Source organism: Macaca mulatta, chromosome 13 (assembly GCF_049350105.2).
Source record: "Macaca mulatta isolate MMU2019108-1 chromosome 13, T2T-MMU8v2.0, whole genome shotgun sequence".
NCBI classification, from domain to species: Eukaryota; Metazoa; Chordata; class Mammalia; order Primates; family Cercopithecidae; genus Macaca; species Macaca mulatta.
The window spans coordinates 10,646,474-10,667,954 of NC_133418.1; the positions used below are offsets into that span (position 1 = coordinate 10,646,474).

General features: G+C 39.0%; 1 protein-coding gene across 10 annotated transcripts in view; it reads left to right on the forward strand.

Annotated features, from left to right (window-relative positions):
- The window catches only part of SLC9A4 (solute carrier family 9 member A4), an 81,592-nt gene that overhangs the window by 50,527 nt on the left and 9,584 nt on the right, over window positions 1-21,481 (forward strand). For 2 of the 10 annotated variants that reach the window (XM_077958949.1, XM_077958951.1), the window contains 3 exons: window positions 1,026-1,113; window positions 7,098-7,331; window positions 17,503-19,006. In XM_077958949.1, coding sequence (XP_077815075.1) covers window positions 1,026-1,113; window positions 7,098-7,331; window positions 17,503-17,510 — 330 coding nt within the window. In that variant the 3' untranslated portion in view covers window positions 17,511-19,006. Of the gene's footprint in view, window positions 1-1,025; window positions 1,114-6,248; window positions 6,285-7,097; window positions 9,158-17,502; window positions 19,007-21,481 lie in introns of those variants that run through there. The other 8 variants (XM_077958943.1, XM_077958945.1, XM_077958946.1 and 5 more) reach the window with 5 other exon arrangements.

Sequence of the window (21,481 nt, forward strand, 5' to 3'; positions counted from 1 at the left end):
TACACTGGGGCTGGGGACTGGGACATTCCTTCAGTCTGCAAGTGTTTGTCACCTGCTGAGCCTGTTCCTGTACAGGATCTCACATGCGTGACCATCAATATTTACACAAACAAAACCCCACCTTGTTACCTGAGAGATCCTAAGGCAAGAGTGCAAGACACCAGAGCAACCTTTTTCTCTGGGTTCAGGGTCTTAGGGACTGAAGGTATCTGCCCATAGGGTGCTGCCCTCCAGGGTGGGTCAGGGACTGCAATGCACTTGACGTGCTGTGAGTCCAGACCCAGACCTTATGGTGACCAGGTACTGACCATGCCCTTCAGTCCTCATGGTCAGTACCTGGTCTGACTCCTGGGCTCACCTTCACATCAGCCACTGTGTTCCTGCACTCTTCCCATTGAGGCCATAACAAACCAGTCTTACCTGCAGTTTGGATGGAGGCTGGGTGAGAAGCAGGCCCTAATCTCAAACCTATCCTCAGTGGGGATATGGGAGTAACTTTGAAAGGTTGCTAATGGTCTCTTTTGTCATGAGAGGGAAAGGAAATACATTTTGGAGACTGGTGTGGTCTGCTTTCTCAAAACAAAAAAACTAAAAGCCAGTAATCCAAACAAGATGCCACAGAACAGGTCTGTGTTCCTCCCTTTATTTTATTTTATTACTTATGAGAGGGAGTCTCGTTCTGTCACCCAGACTGGAGTGCAGTGGGTGGTGCGATCTCAGCTCACTACAACCTCTGCCTCCCGGGTTCATGCGATTCTCCTGCCTCAGCCTCCCGAGTAGCTGGGATTACAGGTGCCCGTGACCATGCCCTGCTAATTTTTGTATTTTTAGTAGAGACAAGATTTCACCATGTTGGCCAGGCCGGTCTTGAATTATTGACCTCGGGTGATCCGCTCACCTTTGCCTCCCAAAGTGCTGGGATTAGAGGCGTAAGCCAAAGTGTCTGGCCCTTCCCTTTATTTGCCATGTGAAGCTCTGAATCGCGGCAGCTTATTCTGCTTTTTCTTTCTACTTGCTACCCACAGGCTGGCACCAAGAATGTCCGCTACCTCTCCTTCCCCTACGGGAATCCTCAGTCTGCGGGAAGAGACACAAAGGCTGCTGAGTTCTCAGGTAAGCTGCAAGCCTGGCTTCTCTGCTGCTTTTCTGTAAAGGGTCAGATGGTAAATATCTGTGGGTGTGGGACAAGAGGCAACATGAAGAACATTATGTAGGTTACTTACATGATAAGAAAAAGAAGAAAACAACTTCTTTTATAGATGAAACTCATAACCTTGTTTATGAACACTGAAATTTGAATTTCATACAATTTTCACTTTTCATGAAATATTATCTTCTTTTAATTTTTTCAGCCCCTTAAAAATGTACTAACCATTTGTAGCTGACAGGCCATATACAAAGAGGAAGTAGGCCAGATAGAGCCCAAGGGTCATAATTTGATCACATCTTGAAGAAATGTGAAAGGGATGTTTTGCTGAAGTTCTAGTATTTACCCACCATTTAAGTATGAGCAGAATTCTCCAAACCTGGCTTAATTTCACTAAAATGATTTCACCAGACTTACTGATTAAATATTTTCCATTTAATATTTAATTAAGTGGAATTCTTAGAATTATTGAAACTTTATTATTCTAATAAAAGCAAAGTTACTATTTTTATGTGTGTATAAAACGATTTGCTATTAGCAAAAGGTGACATAATATGTGTAACATGCCATGTTATCTATTTTTATTTTCCTAATTTTTAAGTGTTAAAATCACGTTGGAAATTCAAGTAAACTAAACATAGGATTTTAGTATTTAATCTTTAAGGAGTATATGTAATTACCTCAAAATGAAACTTTTTTTCTGATTTAAAAACATACTTCATACAAAATTAAAATCATTCAGTAGAGAAAAGCATGACAAAGAAAGTTAGAAGCACTTGCAACCTCAATGCCAAGGTATAATCACCATAGAATGTTTTGGTGAACATCCTTCTAGAATTCTTCCTATACCTGCCTGACCCCACACTACTCATACTGACACCCCCCCCCCACAAAAAAATCACAGAAACATTGCATCATATTATACACAAAAATCAAAGTATAGTCATTGTGTTGCAATTTTTATAAATTGCCTAGTTCACTGAACAAATGTTGTACATAGGTTTCCATGCCAGTAGATGTGGATCTAATACTCATTTTTAATGAGTTAATAAGAATTACATGCATGTGCCAAAGCTTATTAAGCTAATTCCTAATTAATACTTAAGGTATTATCAACTTTTAATAAATATAAACAATGATACATAATAAGGACTCTGGACCACTTGTGATTGGTATTTTCACAAATAAGCAATTATTCCCTTAGTATATTTTCCTGGAAGTAAAATGTTGAGGTCAAATTCATATAGATTTAAATTTTTACAGATATTGTCAAAACACCATTACAAAAGATTATGTCACAAATTTGCCCTCACAACAACAGTCTGTAAGAATGATCTTTTCCTAATACCACTGGGCTGTTGTCAAAGTTTTGAGTAATCTGTGATACGATAGCATAAAATTTATATGCCAGATTTAATTCATATGAATCTCTTTGATTTTTAGCGAAGTTGAACATCTTTCACATTTTGTAAACAATGATATTTCTTGGGGTGAAGTTTTCTGTTTCTGCCTTTGCTCATTTTTTGTTTTGTTTTGTTTCTATTTGGTTGTTGATTTTCTTGAGATGAATTTGAAGAACCCTATATAACAAGGGTTCTTCATCCATTTTCTCTCCTAAATGATGCCAATGATTTATTTTTTTGAGGCCAGTCTCTCTCTGTCACCCCGGCTGGAGTGCAGTGGAACGATCTCTGCTCACTGCAACCTCTGCCTCTTGAGTTCAAGTGATTCTCCTGCCTCAGCCTCCTGAGTAGCTGGGATTACAGGCATGTGCCACCACACCCGGCCAATTTTTGTATTTTCAGTAGAGACGGGGTTTCTCCATGTTGGCCAGGCTAGTCTTGAACTCCTGACCTCAGGTGATCTCCCAGCCTGGGCCTCCCAAAGTGCTGGGATTACAGGCATGAGCTACCGAGCCTGGTCAATAGTTTAATTTTTAAAAATAATCTTCCTGGTACAAATAACCTGGAACTAGTTTTGTTATTTGAGTGAGAAAACAAGAAAGTGTCACCGTTATTTTTTTTTTAATTTAAATTTTTTTAGAAAAAAATTTTACAAAGGGACAGGGTCTCTCTATGTTGCCCAGGCTGATCTCTAACTCCTGGGCACAAGGGATCCTCCTGCCTCGCCCCCTAACATGCTAGGATTACAGGTGTGAGCCCCCATGCCCGGACGACAGTTATTTCTTTTTTTTTTTTTTTTTTTTTTTTTTTTTTTGAGACGGAGTCTCGCTCTGCCGCCCAGGCTGGAGTGCAGTGGCCGGATCTCAGCTCACTGCAGGCTCCGCCTCCCGGGTTCACGCAATTCTCCTGCCTCAGCCTCCCCAGTAGCTGGGACTACAGGCGCCCGCCACCTCGCCCGGCTAGTTTTTTTTTTTTTTTTTTGTATTTTTTTTAGTAGAGACGGGGTTTCACCGTGTCAGCCAGGATGGTCTCGATCTCCTGACCTCGTGATCCGCCCGCCTCGGCCTCCCAAAGTGCTGGGATTACAGGCTTGAGCCACCGCGCCCGGCCACCAGTTATTTCTTAAGAGACAAGCATCAACACCGCATGACTATGGTAGCAGGAGATGACCACGGAGCAGCCTCATTTGAGCACTAATGAACAAATCTTAAATAAGCATTAGAAACAAAATACAGCAGAACATTAAAAGTACAATACACCTTGCAAAGTGGGTTTATTCCAGAATTTGTGAGTCGTTTAACATTTGGAAACATACATACATGATTCACTAGACTAATAAACAGGTCACAGGATCCTAGCCTTTTAATAGATGTCCTCACTAAAGGATATCTCAGTCACACTTTCAGTCAAAGCCATAAAATGCCAGGAAAAAAATAGACAGAGTCTATATGAAGGAAAAATAAAATTCTACTTCTCCACACTGTCATTTCTGGTCTATGAAGAGGATAATATTGGTTCCCTCCATATGCAATTGTATTGTCCTGATGCAAAGCCAGTCTCATACATGCAGGGTACACATATCAACAGGTACATAAAGCCACTAGAACAGAGCCTGGAACTAAGTAGATGTGCAAGAAATATTAGTCGTTATTACTATTACTACTTAGGGACTTAAGGAAGCCTTGACTTGGATAAATACAGATGTTCTTGGAAAGAAAGACAACGCTTCACAATGTTGCTTCTACATGAATTAATTCAGACTTGGAATGAACTGTTAGTCCCAATGATTTCTTTTCTTTTACATATACTCGGCTGGTTGTAAGTTTCAACTAGGTGAATAAAGAGAGTGGTTAAACTAAAAATCTGAGAGAAAAGTAATGAAATAGCACTTATGTTAGCAGTTTTCTTCAATAAGTTTTAAAGATGGGAAATCAGTGCTCTGCAATACGTTATGGGTCATATGTCTGTAGGATTTTATATACTTGTTCCTATTTGTCATGGAAACTTATGCCTGTATATGCAGACTCATTTCTGGCTTGCTTGGAATTAACTCTTCTGTGAATAATTTGTAATTTCTATGGTTGTGATTTATGAAAAATAATAAACCATGATACATTTAAAAAGGATTATAATAATGATGAGGATAAGGCTGAGATAGTCCTCAATGTGTAGCCAAGCACAGTTGATCACTGGAATCCTTCTCGCCAAACCCGAAGTCTCTCTGCACCAGGAGAATGGCTGGAGGGGATCTAGGGGAGACAGTGGAGACTCTTGTTCTGCAGGCAAGCAGTCCCTGGCTAACCCGCCTGAAACTTGGAGAATGCTTCCCTTCCTAGCTCTCCCCTTGCCCCCCAGGGTCAGGACTTTTCTTGTTCTGGATGTCTTGGAGCTCCATGCTGGTTTGGAGGACTTCACATGCTCTTTCGGGGCTCTTTTGCCTTCAGGGCTCACTTGGTGTTATAAGTAGAGAGGTCTTGCCTGGAAACCCCTTAAATGACGAGGCTGCTTAGAATCCATGTGCATCGAGGCAGATTTTACCACAAGTTTAAAAAATATGGAGGTGGGGAGGGTTGCACCCCAAGTTTGGGTGTCTGAACAGTGTATCCTGCATCAGGTAGTTCATCCTCTGTGTGCTGGGGCTCGCCCTGCGCTGAGCAGAAGTACCTTCCTTATTTCTCCTTTCACGCCAGGGTGCCCATGTCCAGAAGTTCAGGCTGTCGGTCAGGTGGGACGTAAAAGAACAGATACTCAGATTTTGTTGACAAAGTATCCACTGCTCTGCCTGGAACTGCACTGCCTGGGTGCCCATGTGGAGGAGAGTTATGCAAAAAGGACGAAACACAGTCCTCACTCTTCCTTTTTCTGCCTTCTGCTTTCCAGCCAACTTCTTCCTTCAATTTTGGGCAGCTCTAAGCTGAGCGAAACTTTGCAAGTCACACACCCATGCCTCTTCCTAGAGCTTGGAGTCCACTGTAAAATAACCCAGAGGGTGGTTGGGAAACCGAAACCACGACTAAGATCTGTCCACTGATGGGGCGCTCAACAGGAAAGCTTGGAGTGAGAGAACAGGGTTTGGGGGCAGAAGCCTCCAGGCCATTGTTTCCTTAGCTAGTGCTTCAAGCACCAAGGATCCAGAGGGACTGGTCCCAGGCCTCGTCACAGAGCACACATTAAAGGAGAGTCATGGAAAACAATGGACAGATATATTAATTAATGTTTTCTTTATTGAAAGAAGTTGGTCTCCCTTGCCTAATTTCCAAGTTACCTTCTTAGTATAATTGGGTCACATTTTAGGGAAACATTATTGAACAGAATTTTTTAGATTTTCAGGTGTCCCACATTCCAAATACATTTTTTCAAGTGTAAATCTTTGGGCATATTCATTCTAGACGTGGAGTTTTTGTTTTTTTTTTTAGGAGGAAGAATGAGAGAAGGAAAATGGCTTTCAGATTTAAATATAAATGTCTGAAAATACCTAAGTTCCTAGGATAATTTTTAAAGGGAAAATAAATTTATGAGGCTAAGACTTTGAGGAAATGAGAGGAAATGAGATATGTGAGAAATATTCCTTTAAAGATGTGTGCACATTGAAGTGGGGACAAGGCAATGTCCTAGGCATGGGTTAGGGGTCTGGAAGAGAATCCAAGAGGGGACATTGCATACACAGCTGCTGGCTTCCCTTGCCCTCCCTCTTACAGGTGGATACACCAAGGAGACAGCAAGGAGACCTGATGGTAAGAAGTGGATTCGAAGCTGGGCAGGCTCTGCTCAAACTCTGTTCCCATATTCACCAGCTTGTGATATTGAGCATTGCTTAACCTTGTAAAACCTCAGCCACTTTACCTGTGAGATTCATAACTTTACTCACCTGGAAGGGCCGCTATGAGGATTCAATGGCATGATATATGTAAAAGGATGAGCACAGTGACAGGGATATAGTAAATTATCAGGAAAGGGAAGTTCCCATCAAGTGCCAGTCAGTCTGTCACCTGCTTACTCCTCTGAAAGGAGGGCATCCGGTCACACCCTGGTCTCTGCTGTGGCTCCCTCCTATCCCCCTTTCTCCAGGATTGACTATTTCTGTATCAAAGATTGGAATTCAGATGTAATGCTTTCTGGTAACCACTGATTAAAAAGCAAACCAAGATAAAAGCAACCATTTTCAGATGGCTGCACCATATAACCTTCTGTGTAGCGTTGGCTTTGGACAAGACCAAGCATCTTTGTGTCCCATGGTTTATGTCTATGGCCAACTGATCTGATTCTGTAAAATGACACGACCCTACTTGCCTGGGGAGACTGGCTTGATACACCATTTTTCATGCATTTCTATTTATTTATGACACTGCACTTATAGCTTCTGTCTTCCCATCTGCTTCGGGCAGTGTCCTCAAGAAGGAAAAATTGTGCTGATAAGAAAGTTGAGTGAAGAGCTGAAACCTCAGGCAAGGCTTTGCCTCACTCTGACTTCCTGCCATGCAGATATTAAGTCTTACCTCTGATCTTAAGTCTTGTTCTTTCCCCTTCTTGCCATGATGTTTTCCTAGATGAAGACAGCAGCGATCCAGGATCCCCATCCATCATGTTCAGCGCACTCTCTCGGATAGGGTCGCTTCAGAAACAAGAGGCACAAGAAATAATCCCGATGAAGAGCCTACACAGAGGAAGGAAGGCATTCAACTCTGGTTATCAAAGAAACACAAGCCAAGAAGAGTACTTGGGTGGAGTAAGGAGTGTGGCTTTAAGGCCCAAACCTCTGTTTCATGCAGTGGATGAGGAGGGTGAGTCTGGAGGGGAGAGTGAGGGCAAGGCCTCTTTGGTCGAGGTTCAGTCGAGGTGGACAGCTGACCGTGGACACGGCAGGGACCATAACAGGTCCCACAGTCCTTTGCTCCAAAAAAAATAGTGTTATTGTCCACAAGATTGTTTTGGTGTTTCTCAAGAGTCTATCTTCCTGTGACTGTGAAAGAAGGATTTCTGGAATTCAGAATAGAGCTATTGAGTTTGCCATCTTGAAGCTGTTAGACATCGATCTATAAGCAGCAGGAAGATTTTTTCCAAGGACTGGGAGCAAACTTGCAGGCTCTTCCATGTTCTTAGTGTGGGATACCTTTAGATGAATTCCCTGTGAGTGAGAGAAGTTAATCACCCCAGGAATTAGACACTAAGAATTCCTAAGAACTTTCTATCACGAGCATCGGATCCAAGCCATATATTGAAATACAAATGCGATTGGTCAGTAATTCACATTGCCAATATGCATATGCAACTTATAATCCAATTAGAACTAGAAGAGCCTTTGAAGTCACCTGACTCAGCCCCCTGTGTTTATAGAAAAGGACATGTAGTTCCTGTGAACTATGGTGAGTTCATAGTCGGATTGCCCTCCCTCCAAAATGAAACTGATTTGATTTTGATTTCACATTCAATATGCAATAATTATGTTTTATCAGAGATAAAATTTGTTATGAATATGCTTTATTTAGTCAGTAGCAATGATAGATGTGATACACACTATAGGATTAATCTGTGAACAATGGGGTTAAGGTCTATTTCATAATTGGAATATTTATTTTAAAAATGAACATTAGAAACAAAACAGCCATAAACAGAGTTTAATAGCAATGACATCAACAACACGTATTTATTAGGGGTGCATTTGTAGGGTGTGACATTTTACCCTAGGGTATAAAGCTATTTTTCAATTTCATTTTCCATCCCCATTTTCTCTGAATTTGACCTTGAATCTCACACTCCAGCTCTTCAATTTTACTCACTTGTTGTCTTCTCTTCTGGCCACCAGTAGGTTAACAAACATTTATCAAGCATTGTTATTGGGCGAAATGACTAATGCAACTAACCAAATACCCTTTTGCCATCACTGTTTTTGGCATCTCTACCATCCTCAGCTGATTTAATCTTATATGTCTTTAAAGGCCATGATCAAGGGCTTCCTCCATCCCTAGACCAGCCTTTACCTTCTCCCTTGGTGCCCCACATCCCTTTGGATATGCTATATGCCTTATCTGTGAATTGTGTCTATGCATACACATGTAGGTCTGTTCCAGTGGTCAGTGGGCTGAAGGACAGGGAGGACAGTTTGTTCATTTTAAATTTTATCCATTTATCTGTTGTGTTTTTTATCTTACCCCTTTACCTATTTTGTATTTTTTGGCTTTTTTTTTCATCTTTTTCTGTTATTGGTTATCACAGTGCCTTGTACATGGTAGATTATAAATGTTAAACTGACAATAGTGTTTTAGATCTGTAATGGGCATTTGAAAAGGTGTTATCAGGCATTTTTATTTTGTAGATGATAAAAATGAGGTCTTGAGATGCTCTCTGATGCCAACTCAGAGTTTGTTTTTCTTTGAAGGATGCTTGCTTGTCCTCTAATATAACCGGTGGATGCTAGTTACTAAAGACATGTGCTTTCTCCTGAATGTATCTTTTTTTTTATGACTTGAACTCATTTTCCTGCTGCAGTGGTAGAAAGGCCATCAAAGAAGCCCATTTGTCTTTCTCCTTCCAAACCTGAAATATAAAGCTGCTTCTAAATTGTCTAAATATCTTGATTTTAATAAAAATTACACGCTATCAAATAACAGTAATCAGCCTAAAGGGATAGAAGCACACATAAAACTCAGGAATCTTTGGTTTTGTCCTCGGTTTTTTTTGTTTGTTTGTTTTTTGTTTTGTTTTGTTTCTTCTGTCACCCAGACTGGAGTGCAGTGGCATGATCTTTGCTCATTGCAACCCCTGCCTCCCGGGTTCCAGCAATTCTCCTGCCTCAGCCTCCCAAGTAGCTGGGACTACAGGTGCATACCACCACATCGGGCTAATTTTGGTATTTTTAGTAGAGACAGGGTTTTGCCATGTTGGCCAGGTTTGTCTCCAACTCCCGACCTCTAGTGATCTGCCTACCTTGGCCTCCCAAAGTGCTGGGATTACAGGCATGAGCCACTGCACCCAGCCAGATTTTGTTCTCTTTGTTTAAAGAAACAAGCAATCAACAACAAAAGAAAAAAAAACTGTGCTCCATGAAAGAAAGGCAGTGGGCCATTATCCTTAAACCATAGATAGAGATACAGCAGCAGAGAGAAGTCATCAGAGTTCACCTTTCCAGTGCCATTAAGGAAACGAACTCTTGAGACCTGAATTGTCCCCACATCCCTTACTGGACTCTGTCCATACAACAACAAGATATCCATTGCGAAGGCCCCTTCCGGGAGCAGCCGGCAAGGTCTAAGAATCAGTGGACTCTATCTAAACTCTCCTGTTTTACCCTGAGATGCTGGTGCCATTAAGGTGAGGCGTGGTATGACTTAGTAGAGTAGACCATTACCCTTTAGTTGGTAGAGGTCATAATGGAGTTGTTTTCCCCAAGGACATGTGTTCATCTAGACAGATAGGCATGGCTGTTCAAGCTTGGAAAGAGGCCCTGAAGCTACTTCCTAAAACTCGTGGCAGGTTGAAGGCCCCAGTGATGCTGTGGTGCTGGTGGCTCTGTCAGACATGGAGAGCTTATGGCCAAAATGGCCTCTGTATTTCATCATCCACTATTGTCTGAAAATGCAGTGTGATTTGATCTTCCCTCCATACCCTCTGGAAGGGCAGTGCACTTTGGAGATTGGTTGAGTGTACAGCAGCTAGCCCAGGAACGCTCTGGTTATCAATTTCACATGATGAGTTTTTCCAAGAGGCACCCAGCAGTGCAGCAGAGGGGATATTCTCTTGAGTGTCAAGGGCAGCCTGGTGCTTCTTCCCTACTTCCCGCTGAAAGGAAATTAAATTGCATTAAGTTTCCTATTTTGAGCCTGGCTTCTGGTCTGCTAAACAGTCAACATTCTCTGCCAATGGGCCCAAAGAATTTGTCCTTTTATTTTCAACCTAAAAAAAAAAAAAATCATGCACAACACACACAATCCTAATTTTCTTCTAAGAGTTTTTGTTTTTGTTTTGTTTGTCTTTAACTTTCTAAAATCTAGTTATATTATTAGCCTGAAGGGTCTTGGGTTTCAGTGAATTTCTGAAGTTGAGTAAAGTATCATTTCTTTTTTTTTTCCTGTATAGTAGGCTTCCACTTTAAAGATTTTCCACACATTTATGGTGTTTGGGATATGGTAAATGTTCTTATTCATCCTCCTCAAGTCTGACATGATGCCATGGGCACCTCTCCTGTCTTTAACCTACCTGCTAGAACAGAAACATTGGCCTATAAGGGAATCCGCTATGACAAAGTAGAGAATGAGATTCTGGACACTTTATTATGTGTCCTTTATTCTTTTCTTTCTCTCACAAAGTCTCTATACTGTGCTTCTCTGAGAAAGTTGAAGGGTCATGGGAGGCAGAGCTGGAATTACCACCCGAGTTTCATGATAAAATTACTTTTCCTGTATAAGAGGTGACTACTAAGGCAGAATTCAAGTCTTCAGCCTGGAATGTTGATTTCAATTTGCAGAGAAGCCCCGTGAATATGGCCTCACCTATCAAGATGCCTGACACTATGATCATTTATATTTTCAATAACATAGTTATTTCAAAGCCCAGGCTATGAAATCAGACCACTTGTAGCTGAGCGACTTTGGGGAAGTTAATTGTCATACTTAGGCTGAAATTTATCAATGGATAAAATAGGGTAGTAATTTTATCTACCTCATAGAATGATTGTGAGGATTAAATGAGATAATACACGTAAAATTTTCAGCTTAGATTTTTTTTTTAATAGAAGAGTTTGATCACTATTAGCTATAATTATTTAGGCTAAAATACATGTGCTTATGAAGGAGGACATACATTGCTTTAATTATGTGAACTGAGACTGAGACTTCTGAAAGCTAGCTGGATTGGCAGAAGAGAGGATATTTGAGGGAGCAAGGGAGAAGATGTGACAGAAATAGAGAACATCGCCACCTTGATCCCAGCTCTACCTGGACACATTTCTGCCCAGCATCCATCAATCAAGAGCAGACCAAAGGTGGGGCTTGAATATGGAGTCACATCTTTCGACCAAAACACAACTTCATCTTGATTGTTTTTAGGTCATTACCTCAAATATCAGCAATATTGCTTTTTTGTTTGCTGGCTTGCTTTTCATGTAGATACCCTGGTATACAGTTCTAATCTTGATTCACTCCCAAAGAGACCATGGCGTTGCTTCTGTATACTGTGATGGGCACACAGTGAGGAAAAGGGAAACCTGTTTGTTGAGAAATAATTCAATGGAGTTTTAATTCCCCAGTTTGGAATTTCATTTCTATAAGAGACCTTCCCTCCAAAAAAGTGATTCTTTTAACTTGTGAATATTAACTAAAGAGATAAGTGTTTAAGCACTTTTAGTATGGGACAAAATAGTTTCTGGTACATTTCATAATGTTGCAAAATTAGGCAAAGTAAAATTTTCTTAATAAATGAAGTCAATGAGTGTATTGATGTTGTTTAAGGTTTTTGCAAGTCTATCCACAAATAAAACAGGTGGTTTCTTGTAGTTTTAAATTGTTTTTGTTTTAATTATTTTTCTGGCTAAACTCTGTCAAGTATCTCATTTCTAATTCCTCCTGAGAAAACCCAGCAGTGCAGACAGAACGCTTCCTTTCAGGACATCAGTCACTGTTAATTGCTAATGGGGCCATAAGCTAAGGGGAATAAAAGAGATGCCTGCATCAGTGCTAGCCACTGCTGTAATTAGCAAGTGATGTGCCCTTTCATCTGTGCACAATAATTGATTTAATAAATTCTTTTTCTTTCTGAGGCTCTAATGAGCTTCCAAGCCAGGGGTACCCAAGTAAGTATGGCAGGTTAGAAACACAATTTCCTTTGCCTAGTCTTCTTCAAGTTGGGCTTTACTCAACAAATTAACTAAAAACCATGTTGTGGACTGAACCAAAACTATTTCCTTAATAATACAGATCTTAAATTGAAATAGGTGGTCCTAAAATCAAGGTATTTACTCTGTGTTCTAAGAAATCAATCTTGAATGGAGTAGTGATAGCCAACATTTTTAGAGTGCTTACCATGTGCCAGGAACTATTAAAATGCTTTACATACTAGTTTGAGTACATCTGAAATGAAGGGAAATGAGTTTAGAGAGATTAAGTAACAGGTCCAAGGTCTCCCTAATTTCAAGGAAGACCTAAGACAACAGGTCTGTCTTGGTTCATAACCACTGACCTAAATTTCCTCCTTGAGCAGAATTGGGAATTTAATAAGTGACTCAGATCTACACAAAATTACAAAATTCTTTCTTGCTTGGGAAAGATCCAATAGGAAAAAAACAGAGAAGCTCCATCTTGCCAAAAAAGAACTTTGCTTTAAAGTGGACATGTAAATACAGTGGAAACTGTTGTCGTTTTGAAAATTTGTTTTTATAAACTTAATGAATGATGTAAAAATTAGATGATAAGCAAGATTGCTAATTTGAGTCATTATGTTTTTGTTTTTGAGGACTCATAAAATGTTCTGGTCTGATTTTAAATTGAGTTTCTTTTTGAATTTCAATTATACGTTGTTTCCAAAGAACTTTTTCATGGTTCCCAAATGAGTCCCTGGCCAGATAATGTCCACAGTTCTCGGCAACGTTGAAACATGAACTATGTTGTTTACTTAGAATGGACATATAAACCAACATTTCCACTGAAGAAAATGGGAGGGGATAAGGAGAATGACTTCAACTATTGAAGCATTCATACAATATTTGCAAAAGAACTTATAATCTTGGCAAGCACTTTGTCAATAATTGAACATATACTATATGCTCATAATTTTACTAAGTACTCTATATATATACTTCAAAAATTTAATTCTCATAGCAATCTTATAGAGTAGTTAGTATGTTTATTCTCCCCACTGTACAGAGGAGGAAACTGAGTCTCAGCTAAGTTAACACAAAGGACATACAGCTAGTAAGTGGCAGTATCATTTAGAGCCATCTGTCTCCAATGTCACTAACTCTATCCGCTAAGCTGTAGTTACCCTCATAACTATTCTAGAGAATACACTGAAAAAAAAAAAAAACAATATACTTTTTGCCACCATCCTTTGAATTTTAAAGGTTACTTTACCAAACCAGATAAAATTTAGGTCTTGTTTAACTGCTGCTGCCACAGCTCCAAGCTTCCTTTCCGTTTTACTTGATGCTGAAGTGCTAATTCATGCTCAGAGAGGCTGTGACGAAATCACTCATTCAGGAGTTTGCGTCTTTGGACAAATATAGTGAAGTGAGGCTATGACTTATGCTTGAATTAAATTATTTTTATTCAGTATTTTTGTTTTCATTGGATTTTATCTTTGAACTAGTGAAAACACTCGCAATTGAGTCAGTTAGACACTCTTAAAATAAGGGGTCACTTATCACCATGGCCCTGAGCCAGTCTAAAAAGAAGGAAGGACCCATAGTGTTTCATTTATTTTGTTTTCTTACAGCAACTTTTCTGGGTAACTAAGAGTGAGTGAAACTCTGACCCTGGGTTTCACTGGTGTACTATTTCACCCGTGAAGGCGGCCCTTGTTTTGAGTTCATGCTTGTCCTGGACCTGGTTCAGGAGGCAGCTCTATTATCTAACTGTGCCATCTTTAAAAGGGGTCGTGTAGTTGAGGGGGACGGGGGGCGGTGGGAGGGTATCCCCAAAGTTCTAAATGGAGAAGTTAAAAAAACAACCAGTCAGAAAGGAGGATAAATGTTCTGTCCTCCAAAAAAGGATATTCTCAAAAGGAGAGGACAAAAGGACAGGTCCTTACCCAAGGACACGCCCACGGAAAGTCACACAGAGCCGGGCAGTACAGACCAGCCCAACACAGGGTTTAGCAAACAATGCTTGCCCTACCCCACCCACATCCCTGGAGCTGAATTTCAAGTTCTGATTTTAGACAATACAGCTGGAATGTCTGCACTTTCACTTCACAACACATGCCGTTTCAGGCAGCTCTCTGGTAAAAAGAAAAAAAATTGGACAAATATTAAAAGAATGAAAATGAAAATTTGAACAGTAAACTACATCTATGGTGAATTTGGGCAATTAAATTCTTCCAGGCAGAATGAACAGAAAATAAGACATTTTGGGGTACCTCACAAGAGGTTTAGTGGCATAATGACTTGAGGAAGGAGGGTGAATTTATTGGAGGAGAAAAGGTCCTATCATGATTAAATCACAACACTAAGCCTTTCTTGGTATTTAAGGGAGGCTCAGGAAACTTCCATACATAGGAAGATAATTTTACGTTTGATAAATTATTTGCAAGGTTTAGAGTCCTGTCCAGTGTTCTGTACAAGACTCTAAATGCTTTGGATGCCAGACATAAAGAAAGCTCTGGAAAATGTTGCTGCATTCATGTGTCCTGTTAAGTCCTAAGATCTAAATATCTTAGAGCAATGGTTAAACCTCGCTTTAGCACTACAGGGTCAGTTCTTCCAGGCTTCTGAACGATCTCCAGGATTACAGTGAATGTAGTTTACCTTGCAATAGATGTCTTTCCAATAGGCATTAGCCTTACCTGTCTGGAGACAGCCCTATAGCCTCTCCCTTCAACAAGGCAATAGTTCAGAATCAGCAGGTGTGGGATGGAGTATTAGCTCACAGCTTAGCAGCTGTGTGGTATTGACCAAGGAAGTCAGTTCCATATCACTGCACTGGGGATAACGACATCTACTCCGTCTAACTCATGAAGTGGTTGTGAGACTCGGATGAGGTCAAGAGTTTAGTAAACTCTGAAGTATGGAGCCCTGTATCTGTCTTGAGCAACCAGAAACATTTTTGTGCCTATGAAAGAACTTAAAGAGGAAAAACAAGTGGTTAAGAGCTGGAGTACAAGAGTAAAACAGACCTGAATTTGAATGCTGTTTTGCGGTTTTGTAAAACCTTACTTAGACAATTTGCTTAACCCCTCCAAGCATTAGCAGAATGTTTGACATACAGTTTAGTGCACAGTAAATGTTAGCTATTACCGTATTGATGGTTTTAGATAGTTTTGTAGTTAAAGGTGTGTTAAAGAAAAAAATTATTCAATTACACTTGTTAAGGCACAGTAAGGAAGACTTCATTTGGTAGCATCAAGGTAGATATAGAGACCACTGTAACGAGATTTTGCAGCGAGGAACAGAGATTGGGTCCACTCTGATTACAGCACTGGCAGAGTGGGAGTAATTGAATGGGAAATTACTAAGAGGAAACATCAGGGGTAAGGGGGATTCTGGCCAAACCAACCTAACTCTTGCTGAAGACAGGCCAGAGTAATCAGACATCACCTGGGGGATGGTGGAGGACAAGACCCCAATGAGATATTGAGGGTAATCAGGTATGGTGGGAGCTGGGGGTGGTGTTTCTTGCTAAACTGACTTAGCAGTGTTCTTTTCTAAAACAGATTTTATAAGGAGATACACAAAAGGGCCTAGAGAAGGTTTAGCCTCTGCCTAATGTTTGGTCAAACAAAGAATCTTTGGCAGGTGTGGGCTATGGAGTCAGACTGTCTAGATCCTGTGAAAATATATTTTTTAAAAAATATAAAAATCGCCAGGTGCGGTGGCTCAAGCCTGTAATCCCAGCACTTTGGGAGGCCGAGATGGGCGGATCACGAGGTCAGGAGATCGAGACCATCCTGGCTAACACGGTGAAACCCCGTCTCTACTAAAAAAAAATACAAAAAACTAGCCAGGCGACGTGGTGGGCGCCTGTAGTCCCAGGTACTCGGGAGGCTGAGGCAGGAGAATGGCGTAAACCCGGGAGGCGGAGCTTGCAATGAGCTGAGATCCGGCCACTGCACTCCAGCCTGGGCGACAGAGCCAGACTCCGTCTCAAAAAAGAAAAAATAAATAAATAAATAAAAATCATGACTCAAATATAAGATGAACACTTGTCAAAGATATATTCAACTCATTAATTGAGAAAACAAATATGATGTTTCCAGCAGTTTGAAGGCAAATACAAAATGCCATTTATAGACAATCAGGAATGCTAAAATTAACTTACAAATAGATGCAAAACAAGCTTTTTGCATGGCGGGAGGGGAAATCAAAAATTGTCTCTCCACCTGATAGAACCATTTGCATGTCTATGAACAAGAATCACTTGGCAATGTCAACAGTTTTCTATAATTTTCAGAGTTGTAATTGGCTGAAAGACAACAAAATAATTCATAGAAAATGAAAGACTAAAATGACAGTGGTTGGAGCAGATTAAAGTTAGTCTAGAAATCAGAGAAAGTGAAATATTTTGATACCCTAATGTTGTGAACTTAAATTTTACTTTTGTAAGAACCGATGGGAAATATTATCACCCAGAAAGGGCCAGTTCCTCTGGCAGAGGGGTGAGCTTCATCTGGATTATTGCCTACGGCTCAATTTTGCATCTCATTCAAATTTGACTCCTTTGTGCTTTCAATAGATTCAACCCTTAAAGAATTCACTTAATATATTGATCCAACTATTTCTTAAGAATAAGATAATCAGCACCCTTCATACAATTATTACTAACTGTATCAACAAATACCATGGGATTCAGTTCGTTTGTCTATTTAAACACCATTTTTACCCCATGAATTGTCATTATGGATTTATGTTTGCTTCTAAGATATGCCCAACTTTTGCAAAGCTGTCTAAAGTCAGTGAAAAGTTTTTCCTTTCTGTTGTTCAGATTGTTTGTTTTGATGTATTGATAATAGAACTCATTAGACTATGGGACCTTAGACAAGTTACCATAGCTCTTTGAACGTTTATTTATTTTATTGATTTATAAAGTGGTGATAATAATATTACCTCTGATGTTAAAAAATAAAATTTATGTAAAACCCCAGGCAAAGAATCTACTGAGCACTAATTTTTTAAAAATTGTTACCCTTCCCTCTATGTCTCTAGGAAGTCTGTGTGTGTGACTGTGTGTGTGTTTATAAGAGAGAAAGAGAGAGAGAGAGAGAGAGAAATGAAGGCACTAACAATATTTTCTTTGTGTAACTTGTTCACAGAACTCTGAGATCTTCCTTGAATGAGAGTTCTGTGTGTACCTCATGGCCCTGTTGGGATTAGGTGTGGAACAGGAAAGGAAGATAGACATGGACAATTTCCCCCACAGCTCCTAGTGAGTGGGGGCTATTGTTGACAGCATTGACAAAACTGAATCAATATTGTCCTGATTGTCTTTTATATCTTTCAAGACAAAACACAAATAACATAATTAAGTTCTTTGGCATAAGGCAACCCATAATAAACACTTAAATGGAATCAATGCCACTGGCTTGGTGTTCTGCCTGAATGCACAGGGGAAAACATTTGAATGAGATGCAAAATTCAACAGCAGGCAATAATCTGGATGAAGTTTATCCCCTTCGCCAGAAGAAGTGGAATTTTCTGGGGTGGTGGTACTTCTATAAGTTTCAACAAAAGCACGTAGGTTGGTGACCTATCTGAGTGCTCATGGATCCAGCTATCTGCATGAGTATACATGGAATTGCTGATCTAAGAGGATGTGGGGCTGGTGATCTGTCAATGCACATGGAGCTGGTGATCTGCCTTCCTGTGTATAGTTGTCCTCTCATGGTCACAAAAGCTCCCATCTGCATTACTTAGCTTCAATTGATCTATGTGTTCTCTATAGTTATTATTTCTTTTGTGGTTGTTGGGATTAAAAGAAACACTTTCTAGTATGAGAAATTTTCACATATATAAAAGTAACAAGATGATGATAATTAGTACCTCTATATCCATCCCTAGCTTCAATAAATATTAACTCATGGCCCATCTTAATTTCAGCTATACTCACACTTGCTATCACATTCACCAAATTATTTTGATGTGAATTTTCAGGCAATACATAAATTTATATGTAAATATTTTAATATTTGTCACTAAAAATAATAATATTTTGAAGATCAAGTTAAAACAAAAATCTGTTAGCACATTTCATAAAGATTAACTAAGGTTGGCCAGAGAATTAACAAAATTTTCAAGGTTGAAGTAATAAAAAATTGCTCTTTTTGTAGTATATAACATTTGATACATAAGAATAATATATGGAATCATGTGTATATTACTGAGCAAGACAGTAAAATAAACACACATGAGCCTACAACCTAGTTGAAGGACTACGCAATTCCTATGTTAATGAGTATGTTCTTTCTCTATCCTATTTTTCTTTCTTTTAGAAGCTAACAAAATGTGTAATTTCATAGTTTAAGTAATTTTCAATGGGAAAATACTTCAGATACCACATTTTCATAGGTCACCAATATTCTGAATCTCACATTTATTATTCTATGTTTATCGTTTTATACTAGATGTGTTCCTTCCTATAGGACATACTGTTCCATTTTGTTCATTTTCAGACTTTAGAAAAATGGCTTTATGCCACATGTAATATTTTGAAACTGACATTTGTTCAGTATTTATTGTTTCTAAGATTCATCTATATTGTTGCATTTAGCTATAGAGTTCCTTCATATTTTACTGTTGCATAAAATTTCACTGTGAGAATATACTAGAGTTTCTCTATTCTATATTTTAAAAATCCAATGTTCTCTAAGAAAAGTTCCTAAAAATACAATTGCTGCATCATAGAGTATCTGAATAGTAAAATTCAGAAGATAATGCCAAGTAATATGGGAAAAGGGTGTTAGTGTCCTTCTTTTACATTTATACCATTTCTTGGTATTATTGAACATTTTTTCACTAAGAAATGGTATACCAGTTATTTTGGAGAAAATTATACAACTTTTTTGGAAAATATTAATGAAGACCCAATTGAAGACAGAATATGGATAAGAAGACTCAATATAATAAATATATTAATGAATATATCTAATTAATATAAATAACATATTAGTTTCCCTACATGGGATTACACATTTAATGAAATTTCAATAGAAATATCCACGGGTTTAATATGACACTTGTGAAGGTAATTTTTAAATTTATGTAAAAGCGCAAAGTCTCAAAAATAGACAAGGCACTTCAGAAGAAGAACATTTGGGAGACTAATTAAATCAAATCTCAAGTCTTTTTGTAAATCTACAGTAATTAAGACAATATAGTATTGGAAAAGGATAGATACAAAGACCATAGAGAAAAGACTCCATAAATAGACTCACACATATATGGAAACATACTTTTTGATAATTGAATGGACTGCATATCTCTGGGGATTAATTAAGAAATGATGAGACAACTGGTTATCCATTGGGAAAAAAATTGGATTGCCACCTTTCATTATACATAAAAATCAATTCATGGTGCATTTAATACTTAACTATGAAAATATGATATTTGAGGTATTTTCCCATTGAAAATTACTTAAACTATGAAATTACACATTTTGTAAGCTTCTAAAAAGCATCGTTGATCAAAAAAATGCAAAATACTTGGGCCACAACGTACATAAAAGTGTCCATCCAGACACGTAAGAAGAGCAATGAAAACAGCTGTCATCTGAAAGATATTTGACAAATCAGGTGAATCTAACTTATTTTTAATGGCCTTATAGTCTTAATTCATCATGAGTTACCAGATCTTTCCCCCCGTAAAACTGGGACTCCATAAATTATCCTTAGTATAAGGATGAATAAAAAATGAAATGGACTGACCAATAGCCTACATATTGGACCTTATCACAGGGAGATGAGCCGCTATCATGGAGACGTTGCATATTTGGATGCCCATGACAGTTCTCATTTTAAACTAACAGCTTGTTTTAAGTCATCAATTCATGTGTCATCTGCTTCTAAGATACTGGTTCATTCTCAATATGCTAACTCTGGTTTCTGAGGCTACATGGCTACAAACTGACTAACATTAGTTCATGGTAAATTCATCAAGGTTATCAAGTAAAAATATTTTCAATAGTATAATATTTTAATATGTAAGTGGAATCATAACCAGTAGTCAAACAGTTGAAGATCTATCCTCGAAGCCAGGGTATATGTCAGAAATTGTTGACTTGCGATCCCTATTGGAATGGAAAATATGTTAGTAAAAATTATCACCAGGAAAGGAACTTCTTACCATTAAACTCATTTGTTGACAAAATTACGAAGACTGTCTTAGTAGCCAAGGTTCTTAATTGCAAATAACAAATACAATTTTTCTAGTTTAATCAGAAAAAGGAATTTACTAATAGCTGTTAAAGAGTTTATGGAGGATTTTGAGAGAACTGTCAAATTATACTGGAAATTAAGTTTTCAGGAAAAATGTATAAAACCAGGCAATGAACTAACCCTTGATGAAGAAATTGCCGTTGCTGCTACCACTACTGATGTCACCAAGCATAAAATGGAAGAAAATTGACCTTACTGCAATTACTACTCTTCCTTGCCATTCCACTTACCATGCCACTTCTGACTCAGACAGTTGATTTTGCAAACTCAAAAAGCCAGACAGTCTGCTACTATTATCACCCTGACGAGTCTCTTGCCCAAACTGCTCCCGTCTGAAACAGTCTTACTCAGCTATGTCTGCTGGTTGGAACTTGGGTCATATGCCCACATTCTAGTAGTCAAAATTGTGTTTTGACTATTTTATTGGGGAAACAGCTCTCCTAGAATTTTCAGATCCTAGTCTAGGGTCCCCAAGAGCAGATTCCCAGATTAAATTAGGCATGCATGAGATTTACTGGGAGAAACATTCTGAGGGATAGACGGGTAATGAATGTAGACAGGGAGAAAATTCAGACCACAGTGCAGGATTCACACCTATGAAGGGAGAGAGGAAAGAAAGGTTTGGGCTGGGATAAATTCAGATAGCAAAACAGTTCTGAGAAAGTTTAAACCAAGCCAGTTTGTGTGTGTGTGTGTGTGTGTGTGTGTGTGTTGGGGAAACTCCTGAGCCTAAGATGCCCCTTAAAGAAATTCACCATTGAACAGGAGTGACTGTTTAAAATAGCCTTTCTGTGCTCACTCATTGACTGAGAGCAGCTCAGAGAAAGCATGGCCTGGTATGAACACTAAGCTAGATCCC